Here is a 14317-nt window from a genome sequence, read left to right on the forward strand (position 1 = left end):
CTGTGCACTCCTGAAGATCCCCATTCTTTTAAGGGAGATGATACTCACTGGTTGACTTTCTGATAATCTCCTTCTCTTCCATCTCACTCAGTACTTGTCGTAGCTTCTGATACTGACCTTGGGGGTACTCGCCTGAATGGAAGCCGGAAAGGCCTGTGATCTGGTGGATTCAATGTACAAATCCCTTCGCTTCTCCACAATCCAAATTATGCTGTGAGAAGATATCACTGTAGCTCATAATCAGTTCAGTAAGCTTGCCTTTACACTACTCACTCACATCACAGGAGTCTATGTCAAGCCCACTTTCAACTGACTTAGGCTTCTCATCAGTAAAACTGGCACTATCTTCAGGGGGTCTTGTTATGAGAGAACTCGCCGCCAGTGGGACTTCTGCATAACTTCCCACTCATCTCCTCAAGCGCAATACAGGGGAAGACGTCAGCTAACTTAGCATTGTGTCTCACCAAGACAGGCCTGTCTGATGTGTTAATCACCTTTAACGGAACCCATCTGTCTCACCATAAGGGTGTCTCTATCCTCGCCACCAGAATTCCTCTTGGAGCTGATCAGCAAGAAGTGAGCTCTGTCATTACAGCGCTGCCAGGAGACACGGCAGTTGCCTTAGTCAGCTTTCCCCACAACAAAGCTGCCAGGCTCGAGGCATAAAGCCGAGTTGCTTCTCACTGTGCCTACTTTTTCGGCCCTCTTTGTCCCTCCAATGGTCCAGACCATCAAGCATGGACAAGAAATGTTCAGCCTCCAGATTGCTTGTATTGCTCCGGATTGCTTGTGTTGCTTGATTGTACACCTCCATTTCTAAATTGAAAGCTGACTTTGGCTCTACGGGACGACCACCACAGCCAACAAGAACGTCATTTGAAATAAACTGGTCATGTTGTGTCACTACTCCAGCTTCTCTAAGCTTAATTTCTGCTCTCTCGCTGATGGTACAAGCCACAGACTAGATAGAGCGAAGACTGGCACAGATTGTATGTGTATTTTGAAACACATCAACTTCAAAGCATCACACCTGCTCTTGTGCGTTATATACACAGTTTCAGCATCAGATGGTTCTTCATTTTGGGAGCTGACATTATGACCCACACCTTCGCCCTCTAAATGTGGATCAAAAAGTTTCCCTCAGGCTGTTGCTCAGTGGAAGACCAGGTGGGGCATTCCATCTTTGTGTGACCGGGAGACAGGCACACAAAGCACAGCCTCTCTGACATACAGTGTGTGATGGTGGTGTGATTGCTGTCATTACGGACTTTACAGGCTCTATCACGGTTACCCTGAAATCTTCCACCACGTGGAGCACCTCTGCGCTGCAGAACTTTACCCATCATCTGTTACATCATTGTCTCCATGGGAGTGAGAGTCCTCTCCTCACTCTGAGTATTCTGAGCTACAACAGGCACACAGAGACACAAGGGAGAGCATGGAGTCTAAAATGAGGCATGGCTCTGGCCCATAACAGTGACAGGGGAGGGGCACTGAGTGTGATACACTGGACTATGATCTGGAGCAGAAGTGAGAGGGGGGTACTGAATGTGGCACTGCTCAAGTAACGGCGTGCCATAAGTAGCTGAATTACACTGCAGATCGATAAGTGCTGTGTTGTGACCCTTTAGCTTCACAGCTCCACTGGCACTACCTGATGTTCTCAGTTCCCTCTGATGGTCATCAATCCTCATCTGTATTTGACGTGGACTACACTCTTGGAAAGGCTTGCACTTAAAAATACAGGAAAGTTTAGGGTCGGGGCAATGCTTAACAAACATACGTGCCACTTCCTCACCAGAGTTGTCCATCTGTCTACCCTGCTTGCGGAATCCTTTGTCAGCCACAATAGCCACTCTGTTAACCCTCAACCAGGAAACCAACTTGGCTCTCACCATGTCTGGGCAAGGTATCATAGAAGTATGCCAGTGGGAGACAGGATGATGACAGGAGGCTTCCTGTCTCACAGCACTACAATCTGTGTCTGTCTGTGCAGGTAATGTGTGCAGTGATGACTTGCTTTGGTCTTCACTACTCATATTAACTACACCAGAGGACATCTACTTGGCTACAATGGACTCCCCAATCTGGGCACCCAACTGTTCTACCATATCATTTAGATCAGGAGTTGGGCACCCCTGATTTAGATGGTGGATAGCGACAGCATCAATACTGTTCGGTGTGATGCCTCAGGACCCTCCCTCATTAACTGCTCAGCCGGAGTACAACCTGGGTTCTAACCTAACTCTGTGCCCCTACCGCTGTCAGCTAATGACCGGTACTCTCCTACCTCCCCGCTCTCCAAACTACCTCCAACAGCACTGCCATCAAAGCTGCCACGCTCTCAACAAACACCTTCCCTTGGACAGAATTGGACTGGCAAAATGGCCTGCTACATTGCTATAACCTGATTTCTCAGCCATAATAGTAGGCTTAGTACTTGCGTTGTGTATTACCACATGAAAGAATAATATGGTAACAGCACTATATTGCAAATGAAAAACAATAACAATATACTCTAGCGACCCAGCAGGACTATAGGGGGGATGGATAGGGAGTTTGTGGGGGTAGGAGTTTCCCTAGTTCAGCCTGATAGGCCAGTTGGGATAGTGGGCGGGAAGAGCTAGCCAGTGTTCGGGTTCACCATATTGTTTTGGGCACTCCTCCAACCCCATGGTTAGTTGTACAGAAAGGATAATAAAGCCTGGTTCTCCGGTTAAACGTAAGCCCCTCCGTGTCCTCATCATTGCGCTAGTTAGCCCCCGCAGTGTCGGGCCGCAAACGCTACACTGGTGTCAGAAGTGGGATAGCCAAGCCTCCATTCCCCTCACACACGCGGGCTATCACCGCTAGCTGCTACCGTAGGACCCAGATGGCTGAAGGAGGGATCGGAAAGTCAGACCGCTTCAACCTATACACCCCGCCGGACACACCAATGAGAAAACCAACTGATGCAAGCCAAGTTGTAAGGAGAAAAGAAGAAAAGTCTCACTCGCCACTCGCCACTTTGCTGACTGAGGTCCCCGATTTTGTAGAGAGAAGCCCATTCTGTGTTGCCGCGTCGGCCAGGCCACACACCGGTGAGAGAGATGTAAACAATTCTAAATGCATGCAGACCGGACTTCAGCCAAACCAACACATTCGAACTCTGAGCGCGTCGGTTTTTTGACCAACGGTCAGTGACTTTGGCTTCAGCTTCTGACGCAAAAGGGTACCCTTGTGCTTCTTTTTTCGACGCATGGGGTTTGACCCGATGGCTGCATATAGAGACGCTATGAGCATCCATCCCATTGGCTAACGGAGGACCTTGTGCTGCTTTTTTCGACGCAGGGGGTTTTCAACTCATTACAATGTAATCCCTCCATGGCAATATGAAGCTATGAGCATTCATCCCATTGGCTAACGGAAGACCCGATGGCTGCACATTAACGGCGATTTTACAGTGAAATCTGTGACATTACTCAACACAACTACACAGACGTGTCCTTGTTAATTACACAACATGTGTATCGAAGCTATAGAGACCACGTCCGTCCGCTTTGTTTGACAACTGACAGAGCAACCCTATCTCATCAAAATTACGTTCCCAGAGAACTATTCAGCATCCTCAAAAACGTTTTTTGTCCGTGATTACGTTTTATTGAACATATCGTAATTACGAATTCGTTCTCAGCCTATTTTTTGCCATTTATTTACCGTGTTACTATGGCAGAATAAAAAAATAAATTCATGCATTATCATTCAACTTGAACATGTGTTTTTACAGTATAGAGTGGTGGAGGGATGACGTATGTTGGCCAACCCGGAAGTGAGCGTCGCCCTGGGTTCCCTTGACAACAAGCCAATGGGTTTTTCCATTGGATTTTGGATGATTGCAGAAAATTTTGCATTTTTGAAGCACCTCCTCAAAAACTGAAAATAAATCAATAATAAAAAATAACGGTGCTCCAAACATCGAAATGTAAACCAATGCATTCTGAATGGGAGTGTTTCTCAGATTTTTCCATGATACACAGAACGAAATGTAACCCCATGCAAATAAAGGCTCCATGGTCATTGTTACGTGTGTGGTTGTTTTCCTGTGTCTCCCCTCTCATTCTCTGTAGGTCTCACACCATTGGCTGTTCCTCCACCATCGTCCAACCCCCTGTCCAATCTGGGAGCTGTCTGTTTGCCAATCAGTGTCATCAGGCCTTGATAACTTGCACCTGTTTGTCTCCATTGAAAAAGCCATTGTCTGCCTGTGTGTGTCTGTGTCGTGCTGTTGCCTTTTCTTTGTGAGCGGCCATAGGGGTTTAGGTGAATAGGTAAGACACCCTTGGGTTTACACTGCCATCACGTAGATTTACTCTGTTATCCCATCAGGTTAGGAGCGGGGCCACCCTCTGTATGTATTAGCTAGGTTGTATGTGTGCACTAGTCAGTTGTCACTTTATCTTGTTTTCTTTGATTTGGCTCCGCTTATAGTTCCCTGTTCCCCTTGGCGGAACGCTCGCCAAATAAACACACTTATGTACCCAGTTTGCTGTTGTGCCCTGTTTTGTTGTTCTCCCAGTCAGCCTTACAGTAACATGTGTTATGGTTCCCCTACTTCCCCCCTAGACGTAGCAAGCTAACATCCTGGAGCCGTAACAGTCATAATAATTTAAATATAATTAATCTCCTTGAGTGTGTAGTAGGGCTGTAACGATACACCAACTCACGATTCGGTTTGTATCACGATTTTCGACCCCCGGTTCGATACGTCCCACGATTTTTTTCTTATCTAACAATTACCGACCGTCCCCCCTCGTGGCTCAATGGTTGAAAAAGCGCGCTAAAGTGCCCTTCAAGAGTGTCGAAAACGAGAGGAAATGCCTTATTGGCTGCCCATTTCACGTGCAAAACATGATTAGGTGCCCTCTAGGGTGCTCCTTCATACAATCAATTATGATGATGTGCCCTCTAGAGCAAGAGAAATCAATGACATGCCTTAATGAGTGCCCTAATAGTCCCCTTCTGCCCGTCTGGTGCCCTTTTAGTGCCCCCTTTAGTACCCTGATAGTGCCCTTTTGCCCGTCTGGTGCCCTTCTAGTGCCCTGATAGTCCCCTTCTGCCCATCTGGTCCTTCTAGTGCCCTGATAGTCCCCTTCTGCCCGTCTGGTCCTTCAAGTGCCCTTCTGCCCATCTGGTGCCTTTCTAGTACCCTGATAGTGCCCTTCTGCCCGTCTGGTCCTTCTAGTGCCCTTCCAGTGCCCTTCTAGTACCCTGAAAGTGCCCGTCTGGTCCTTCTAGTGCCCTTCTAGTGCCCTTCTAGTACCCTGATAGTGCCCTTCTGCCCGTCTGGTCCTTCTAGTGCCCTGATAGTGCCCTTCTGCTCGTCGGGTCCTTATAGTGCCCTTCTAGTGCTCTTCTGCCCTTCTGGTGCCCTTCTAGTGCCCTTCTGCCCGTCTGGTGCCCCCATGGTTCAAGAATGGATCAAGAATATGGCAAACCGAAAAAAACATGTTGTGGTTAGCTATTGAGGTGCAGACGTTCCTCTCCTTGGTAGCTGACGAACGGGGAATGCGGGGCGTTGCTTTCATGTGGCGTCGCCATGACAAACAGCTACATCGAGTGATACTTAAATCTCCACTGGATAATGAAGCAAAAAGCGGATAAAGAGTATGTCAGAACCCATAGTGGAAAAGCGCAATTAGATAAAAGTTGATATTTAGAAAAACTTAATATTTTCAGTTTGCATAATCCGTTTAAAATGTATATACATTTTTTGAGCGTTCAAGATCATTCAAGTGTAGGTCATTTCGTGCAAGAGAGACGATAATGGTCAGCTATCAGCTCAACATGAAGGGAAACTTCCTTAAATGCTTCCGTAGCTGGCTGTCAGCGGTCAAAGACTCTGGTAGCAGCACACTGAATTTTCTCCATTCTAATTTTTACTTAAATGTTAGTAAAGATGAAAGCAGTAAGGCATCCTCCTTTCTTTGGCTAAAATGTGAAAGTGCACAATGATGTGAACAACTAATTTTGGTGTTTATAAAGTCGCTAGAATAAGGGGAAACAGTGTCTTTGAAGCAGAGGCGGAGTGGCCGTCGGGACGATCGGGAGATTTCCCGGTCGGCCGGACTGCTTTGAAGCAAATTTTTTGATGGGGGAGGACCCCCAGACCCCCCGTTTAAATTATGAGCCCAACTATTCTTTTAAGTGCTACATGGAGATGTAACAAGTGCCCCCAATGGGACCTTCAAGGCAGCGCTTGCTAAGGTTAGGGGATAGGACCTTCCAGGCAGCGCTTGCTAAGGTTAGGGGATAGGACCTTCCAGGCAGCGCTGCCTTTAAGGCTCCGTTGGGGGAAAAAAACACCATCAAGTTAGAAAAGCCACTGTGTCCGCTAGTGGGGCCCCATGTTGTCCAGAATGTGCCCTTTTTATTTTTTCGCCCCTGCCCTTCAAACAGTCTGAGTCCGCCACTGTGTGTGTGTGAGTGACGTCAGCGAGTGAGTGGACGAGCGAGGAGGGCGAGCGGTAGCGTGTGTGTCTAGTGAAGAAGCGAACGAGTCCGGTAGATTAAAGTATCTGTAGTGACGTTTCTCAGATTTTCCTTGTTCCAATTAACATCACTGGTGACTGACTGCAGACTAGATTCTAACAATGCTTGAGTCCAAAAACGATAATGTCCAGAAGTTTGTTGGGTTTGCAAAAAAGGTCTTGTGGTTTATTATGTACAAAAATCAAAGAAAACTGACTGAGAATACTTAAAACAAACAAAGAGCAGGATGCGGGCCAAGCCATTGTAGAAAAACTTTTTGCTGTGTAATCAGCCACACCTGGCACTCTATCGATCTCCTATTATATGCACACAGGCACTCAAGACCTGTAGAGGTCACCAAAAACAACCATTGCACACAAATAATACTAAACTGAATATGGCTCCTACACACCGGCCCCTAATTGTATAGGTGTGTAACAATTACAATTATATCAATCTAAATAAGAAGGAGCTACTATATGTGCCGAAATACATCAAAATTAATAAATTATTTCAAGTTCATTTCAATCTTCTGTCTCCAACAGCAGGCAGATCTTGGTTATAGGCCGCTCAAGAACACTTGTCCTCATCTGTAGTTTGACAGAGCGAACGAGACCCTTTGAGTCAGCAATGGTTTCCTTTATCCTGGCAAGCAACCAAGAGCCACGGGGTGCTGTTGAATCCACTATCATCACCACATCTCCAACTTGAAAGTTCCTTCTTACTGCACACCACTTTTGTCTCTCCTGCAGTAAGGGCAGGTACTCTTTCGTCCAGCGCTTCCAAAACAGTTCTGCTATGTACTGGATCTGAGTCCTGGGGGCAAAGCAGGCTTGGTGTTCAGGAGAAGAATGTGATTAGGTGTCAGTGCTTCAAGATCGTGTCGATCAGCTGAGACAGTTGTTATAGGCCGACTGTTAAGAATTGCTTCCACTTCGCAAAACACAGTACACAGGCCTTCATCATCGAGAGTTTGTTTATGCAAAACTGAACAGAGTATGCATCTCACCATTCTGATAAGTCGCTCCCACACTCCACCGTGATGAGAGGCAGCAGGGGGGTTGAAACTCCACTTCACTCCATGTTGTAGCAGGGATTCTTGGACTTGGTGTTGATTCAGTGTTAAAAGAGCTTTCTTTAACTCTCTCTCCGCTCCAACCAGATTGGTTCCATTATCTGATCTTAGATGTTCCACTTGTCCTCTTCTGGAGATAAATCTCCTTATTGCATTTATAGAGGAGTCTGTATCAAGTGAGTGAGCGACCTCCAAATGCACTGCTCTGCTTTACATTCAGGTGAATATGACACCGTATCTTTTCACGAGGCTCCTTGCTTTCTTTACCTCGATGGGCCCAAAATAATCAAGTCCAACGTTTGTAAATGGAGGGTTATCTGGTATTAGTCTTTCAACAGGTAAACCTGCCATTTTCTGTTCTCCTGGTCTTCCTCTTACGCGCCTGCATTCAACACATTTTGAGATGATCTTTCTTACAGCGGCATTTGCACCTGTAATCCAGTATTTCTGGCGCAGCTGCCGAGAGAACATGGTTCCTTCCATTATGACCAACATTTTCATGGATTTGGCGAAGGATAAGAGAGGAAATATGCATGTTTCTTTGACAGAATAATAGGATGTTTGCTTTGTTGAGGCATAGCTGATCTGTCAAGTCTACCTCCCACTCTCAAAATCCCATCCTCCAATACTGGGTCCAACTTGTAAAGGGGACCTGACCTTTTGACCCCAGATGGCGCCATTTCCAATCTGGTCATCTCTTCTGGGAATATTTGTCTTTGGCAGAAACAGATGATACATTTTTCTGCCGTTTCAAGATCATCGATATTTATGTGTTGTTCACTTATAGCCTTCCTTCCCATCTGCTGTGAGTGAGTCACTTTACTTTGTGATCGTGTGTATGGGCGATTGACACAGGATTCCTTTTCTTTTCTCTGTTTTACTAGAGATTGCAAGACACCTTTTAACTTTAATATCCATGCCACAGCCTTTCTTAACTTCAGCCAACAGGAGAAATAATTGCAGTTGGTTGGTAGGGTTTTCCGTTTCCTTCAAAACAATATTATGCACAACCAACCTTACTTTGACTTCAGGATCATCTGGATTAAGTGCATGGGATTTCAGGGTTGCACTTGGCCATTCACTCATTGCCTCAACAGGAAAGTTGGTCCCTGTATCCATCTTTTTCCATCCACAAGTCTTCCAGCACTAAGTCCTCTAGAACGCCCGTCGGCTGGATTTAACTTTGTCTCCACATACTTCCATTGTGATACCTTTGTGTTATCTCTGATTGTTGACACTCGATTTGCAATGAAAGTATGGAATTGGGTATGCTCGTTTGCAATGTACTTGATTACTGCTTGACTATCAGTCCAAAAAACAGAATTTTCCAGTAGCAACTGCAATTCTGCTCTGAGCATTTTGTCCACTTTGACTGACAACATAGCAGCTGTCAATTCCATTCTTGGGATAGTGATATTTTTCAGCGGCGCAACTCTGGCTCTTCCCATCATAAAGGCCAGAGAGACCTCTCCTCTTTTGTTAGTTAACCGAGGTAGCTAACTGTACCATAGCCATAGTCACTTGCATCTGAAAAATGATGTAGTTGGGCATGAACTGGTTTCCCAAAGTGTATTGGCTTAATGCAGCGGTCTACTTTAAGACTGCCAGCTTGACAAGATCAGAAGTCCATTTTAGCCATTTCTCAGATGTCGCTTTAGGTATAAGTTGATCCCAGCCATGATTTTGTTTGCAAAGTTGCCCAAGAGGGTCGTAGATTGAGCTCACTACAGATAGCATTCCTCTTCGGGTTTGTGGCTTTTCTTTGACTTTGATGTTAAGCTTAAATGCATCGTTTTCAACACACCACTGCAAACCAAGTGCTCTTCTGTGGGAAGTTTATCTTTGTCTAAATCCAGTTGTTTTACTCCTTTTGCCCTGTTTTGTTCTGGAATGACGGAGAGCACTGCTCGGCTGTTGCTCATCCATTTTGTGAGGTGAAATCCTCCCTTGTGGCATATAGTTGAGAGATCAGTGACAAGCTTTATGGCCTCCTGATCAGAGGGTAGGGCTTTTAGACATTTCTATGTCATCGACATAGAAATTTATTTTGACAATGTCAGTTATTGCATGGGGAAAATTGTTCTTATTGTCCTCTGCAACTCTTTTCAATGCAAAATTTGAACAACTGGGGGAGGACGTGGCTCCAAACAGGTGCACAAGCATACGATGCTCAACTGGTTTACAGTTCACATCACCTTTAGGCCACCATAAGAACCTAAGAAAATCACGTCATTTGGGGGACACTCTTACTTGGTGAAACATTGCCTTTATATCAGTCATGACTGCGGATCTGGCTCCTGACGGAATCTGGAAATGACCCCCGACAAGTCCATTGTCAGATCTGGTCCTTGTAGCAGTCTGTGTTTAATGACATTCCTTGGGTAAGTTGCACTGCAGTCAAAACACAACTCTTAGTGATTTATTTGTGGGTGATAAACCCCATGGTGTGGGATCTACACACTCTTCCATCTTTCCTTTCAGTGCTCTTGCGGCCCCACTTCAGCATATCCATTATCCAATTAATCTGAAAGGAAATCAGTGTACTCACTTTTGAAAGTGTTCATTCTTTTTTAATTTTCTTTCAGATTCACCAGACGCTGTTCTGCGATCACTTTGTTATTTGGCATTAAAGTGTTTTCTTTCTAAATGGCAAGTCTAGTGTGGTAATGGCCATTTTTAAGTACAATTGATTCATTTGCAATTTTCATGAATCGTTATCTTATGTGACATCTCTGGCGTGTCATCTGTGATATCTCTTTGAAATCATGATTGTATTGATTGATCTAACATTACATTAACATCTATGAGGAGATATTCTATTCACAGTGGCAGTGGGACAGCTGTTCCTTGTCGCTGTTGTCGCTGACACCTAGTGGACCATTAATTACCCAGCCCAACATGGTTTTCACAGCATAGGGTCCCTCTTTAGAGCTATGGATCACTTCCCAGGGCCTCCCATAGCCTTTGGAACATTGGTCCCAATCAGCAGCTCCACTTCAGCCTCAATAGCTGGAATATGTACTTATCCATGTGAGGCCATTTTGCCAAGTCCTCCTGTTTGGAATGTTATTCCTTTGTCACCGGTATAGTTTTCTGTGTGAATACTTTTGGCAGGGGGATGAATTGTCTTGTTCAAGTCCTGAGACTTCTAGTCCTGTCTTGATATGTGATGGAAACATTCACTTATCTTGGCCCATGGTGCGAAGTAGAATGCGAGTCCTCTTGCCATTGATGTTGAGTTGTTCCATTAACCCTTCGGTACAAAATGTGGCAGTACTTCCATTATCAAGGAAGGCATATGTCTCTATGGTCTTGTCACTGGTGTTACTTTTGATTTTGACTGGCACAATAGAAAGTCTGCATTCATCACTACCGGCCCCAATATGACCACATGCCTGAAGAGAGCTCACCATTTCCTCTGACGACTGCTCTCTTGGTTTGCCATTTTCTTCTCTTGTAATGTGGAGGAGTCCAGGGTGGGTTTTGTCACATACGTTACAGATTAGACGCCTTTTGCAATCTTTACTCATATGTCCTTTCATAAGACAGCCAAAACATATTCCTTTTTCCTTTAAGAAGTCAATTTTGTCTCTGTGTGGCTTTTTCTTCAGAGCGTAGCATGACTCTAATGTGTGGCCACCTCGGTTGCAAAAGAGACAAAGGCCTTGTGACTGGTTGGGGATTTTGGATGTGAATTTTGGTTCAATGGTGTCAGTATTTGTTGCAAAACTACCTGTTGCTTTTAACTTGAGGGGGGGGGGTTACTTTTCTTTTAGCTCCGTAGACGGTTTGATCTTGAATGTTGCCAAACACTGGATCAGTGGATATTCTCACTTGCTTCTCCAGGAATTTGACCAGATCCATTAGTGTTGCTCTACTGCACCGCTTCTCTTGTAGCTCACATACTATGTTTCTCCATCTTTCCCGCATTTTGTACGGAAGTTTCATGATTATTGCTTTTATATTTGAGCTGAGATTAAGTTCTTCCATAAAGTTTATTTCTTCCATGACATTGCAGCAACTTCTGAGGAATAAAGTGAATGTTTGCAGTGCCTTTGGGTCTTCAGACTTGATGTTAGACCATGAGAGCGCCTTGTCAATATAGGCACTGGCAACTTTGTACTCATTACCATAATGTTCATGCAGCAGACCTTTTGCTTTAGGATATCCCCTCTGTTCACTCATAAGTTGGCAGCTTCTCACAAGTTCTTGTGCCGGACCTTTAGTGTACTGTTGGAGGAAATGCAGCCTGTCTCTGTTGTTATCAGTTTTAGACTCAATAGCATGTTCGAATGACAGTATAAAAGACTGGAACTGTAATACGTCCCAATCAAAAATAGCAATGTCCTTTTGGGGCAATAAAGAGAGTTGTTGCTGTCTAACAAGAATACTCGTTATATAATTTTGCCTTTGGAGAATACTGCATACGTTGTCTTTACTTTCACCGTCCTGTGATTGTGTTGTAGTCTGCATACTTTGGGTTTGTCTAGGAGAGGAGGTCTGTATACCTTGGGTTTGTTTGGGAGAGGAGAGTACTTGGGTTACAGGGCTCACATTTTGTGTTGGACTTATCTCAAAGTCCCAACCAGCTGTTTGAGTTGCGATGTGAGGTCTACTGAGCAGGATGGGAGGTTGGAATTGAACTCCTTCCTTTGGACGCACACTTGGCATTTCATCAATGGGCTCTTCCACTGTGTCACTCACAAGAAGGTCCATTCCTTTGGGTCGATACCTGTCAACCATGTCGTCATAATAAGCATTCATGCCATCCATTGAATTTGAGTCTATTTGTTCCTCTGCAGAATTATACACAGTGAGTTTTGCTGTTGTAGCTGCTAATTCTGTATGCAACTCCAGTGTCTCTCTTCGTTTCCTTAATTGTTCCTTTTGCACATTTAATTCTTCCTCCTCTTCCTCCAGATCATGCTTTTGCTTCAGTGCTTGAATCCTTGTTTGAATAGCTGCCTTTTCAGCTTCAGCTCGGATCCTTGCTGATGATGTGGAGGATGTGGCTGAGCGACTTGATCTGCGACTTAACACTGCAGAGATACTGTCCTCAGGTGCCACATTATCAACATTTAGTCCAATATTGTCATGATCAATTTCTCCTTGGCTGATGGCATTTTTCCATTTTGTGACAGAGGCCATGAATGCAGTCATATCACCCACTTTTAAAATATACCACTTCTCAGTATCCAATTCGCATTCTTCTTTTGATAACAGAAGTTGGTATGCTTTATGAGTATTGTTAAACTCTTCCACAAGTTGTCCATACTTTGTCATACTTTCATTAACCTCTTCTTCATTTGTAATGTCTTTCATCAATTCCTTCACAATGTTCATTCGTCTTGTAACTTGGCACAGTTTATACTTTCTGCTTGCAAGTAGTTTGGAAACATTTTCTAATGGGGCCTTTTCCAAAGATCCAAGGTCCCTTTGGACATCATCCTCCAGTTGAGAAGCCATTTTGTCAGCTGACTTCAGATGAGATTTTTCAGCCATATTTAACATATCACATATGTCACTCTTCTCTTTTCACAGGAACAGTACATAAAGGAAGTATTGCTGTGTCAGTTTATAATCATGTTCAGTGTAACTCTTACTTTGCCAGCCCACATAGCATCAGGTTAAGAATCAAAGGGTCAAGGTCCTGACCAATTTAACATTCCTTTTTGTTTGTTCCAGTCAACTTCATGCATTTCAAAAGGCTCCACTCCAATAGCAGGCTTTCAATCCCGAAGTCACTTCCATGTTTCTGTTATGCTTTCCAATGCACAACTTCCTTTTCCAATTCCACAGTTTAAATGAGCAGGGTAGTCCTTCACTTCAATCCTTTGTTTCACATACCACTCCTTGATGCTACTGGGCCTCATGCTGTTTCATCATGTTGCAGAGATGTCCATTGTTCCTTTGTTGCTGCTTTCTCCATGTCCAGGTTTACCATTAATCCATTTTAGTGGCAACGTTTTTCTACCTTTGTAGTGACGTTTCTCAGATTTTCCTTGTTCCAATTAACATCACTGGTGACGGACTGCAGACTAGATTCTAACAATGCTTGAGTCCAAAAACGATAATGTCCAGAAGTTTGTTGGGTTTGCAAAAAAGGTCTTGTGGTTTATTTTGTACAAAAATCAAAGAAAACTGACTGAGAATACTTAAAACGAACAAAGAGCAGGATGTGGGCCAAGCCATTGTAGAAAAACTTTTTGCTGTGTAATCAGCCACACCTGGCACTCTATCGATCTCCTATTATATGCACACAGGCACTCAAGACCTGCAGAGGTCACCAAAAACAACCATTGCACACAAATAATACTAAACTGAATATGGCTCCTACAGTATCCATCCAGTCAATAATCGGTGGCTGCTTCATTCCGACCTATAAGCAGACAAACTGCCGGTCAAATTACGCAAAACAATAGAGCCAGGGATCACACAGACAATTTTTTTCGCGCTTGGCCCACTCTGGATAAATGTCGTTCATATCGCATGAGGACTTCGACGGCTGTGGAGAAATGCAATACTTACGGCATCGATAAGAGGGGGCGGTGTCAGCAGATTATTATTTAGACAAGTTATTATCAAATTTCAATCTGATAATATTTGACCGGAGAGTTAGAAAGGGCTTATCGCGCTTCTGCCTTCTCACACCGAGAGACAGGTTTGTGGCTTTGAGTGTCGCTATTTCGGTTTCGATACGCGTATCGTTACAGCCCTAGTGTGTACGGTATGTAT

General features: G+C 44.5%; 1 protein-coding gene across 1 annotated transcript; it reads right to left on the reverse strand.

Moving 5' to 3' along the window:
* Positions 1 to 10768: 10768 nt before the first annotated feature.
* LOC130381783 (uncharacterized) lies at positions 10769 to 13273 on the reverse strand. Its single transcript, XM_056589552.1, has 2 exons — positions 12114 to 13273; positions 10769 to 12080 (listed from the first exon to the last, which is right to left on the reverse strand). The coding sequence occupies exons 1-2, from the start codon at positions 13091 to 13093 to the stop codon at positions 11312 to 11314; spliced, it is 1749 nt and encodes a 582-aa protein (XP_056445527.1). The 5' UTR covers positions 13094 to 13273; the 3' UTR covers positions 10769 to 11311.
* Between the last annotated feature and the right edge of the window lie 1044 nt (positions 13274 to 14317).

Source organism: Gadus chalcogrammus, chromosome 4 (genome assembly GCF_026213295.1).
Source record: "Gadus chalcogrammus isolate NIFS_2021 chromosome 4, NIFS_Gcha_1.0, whole genome shotgun sequence".
NCBI lineage: Eukaryota > Metazoa > Chordata > Actinopteri > Gadiformes > Gadidae > Gadus > Gadus chalcogrammus.

Excerpts from the sequence above, each read along its gene's own strand:
- LOC130381783 (XM_056589552.1), bottom strand. The coding sequence starts at position 13,093 with ATGTTAAATATGGCTGAAAAATCTCATCTGAAGTCAGCTGACAAAATG. Across the intron at positions 12,081-12,113 it reads AGCCCTGTAACCCAAGTACT|CTCCTCTCCTAGACAAACCC; the intron begins CTCCTCTCCCAA and ends AGGTATACAGAC.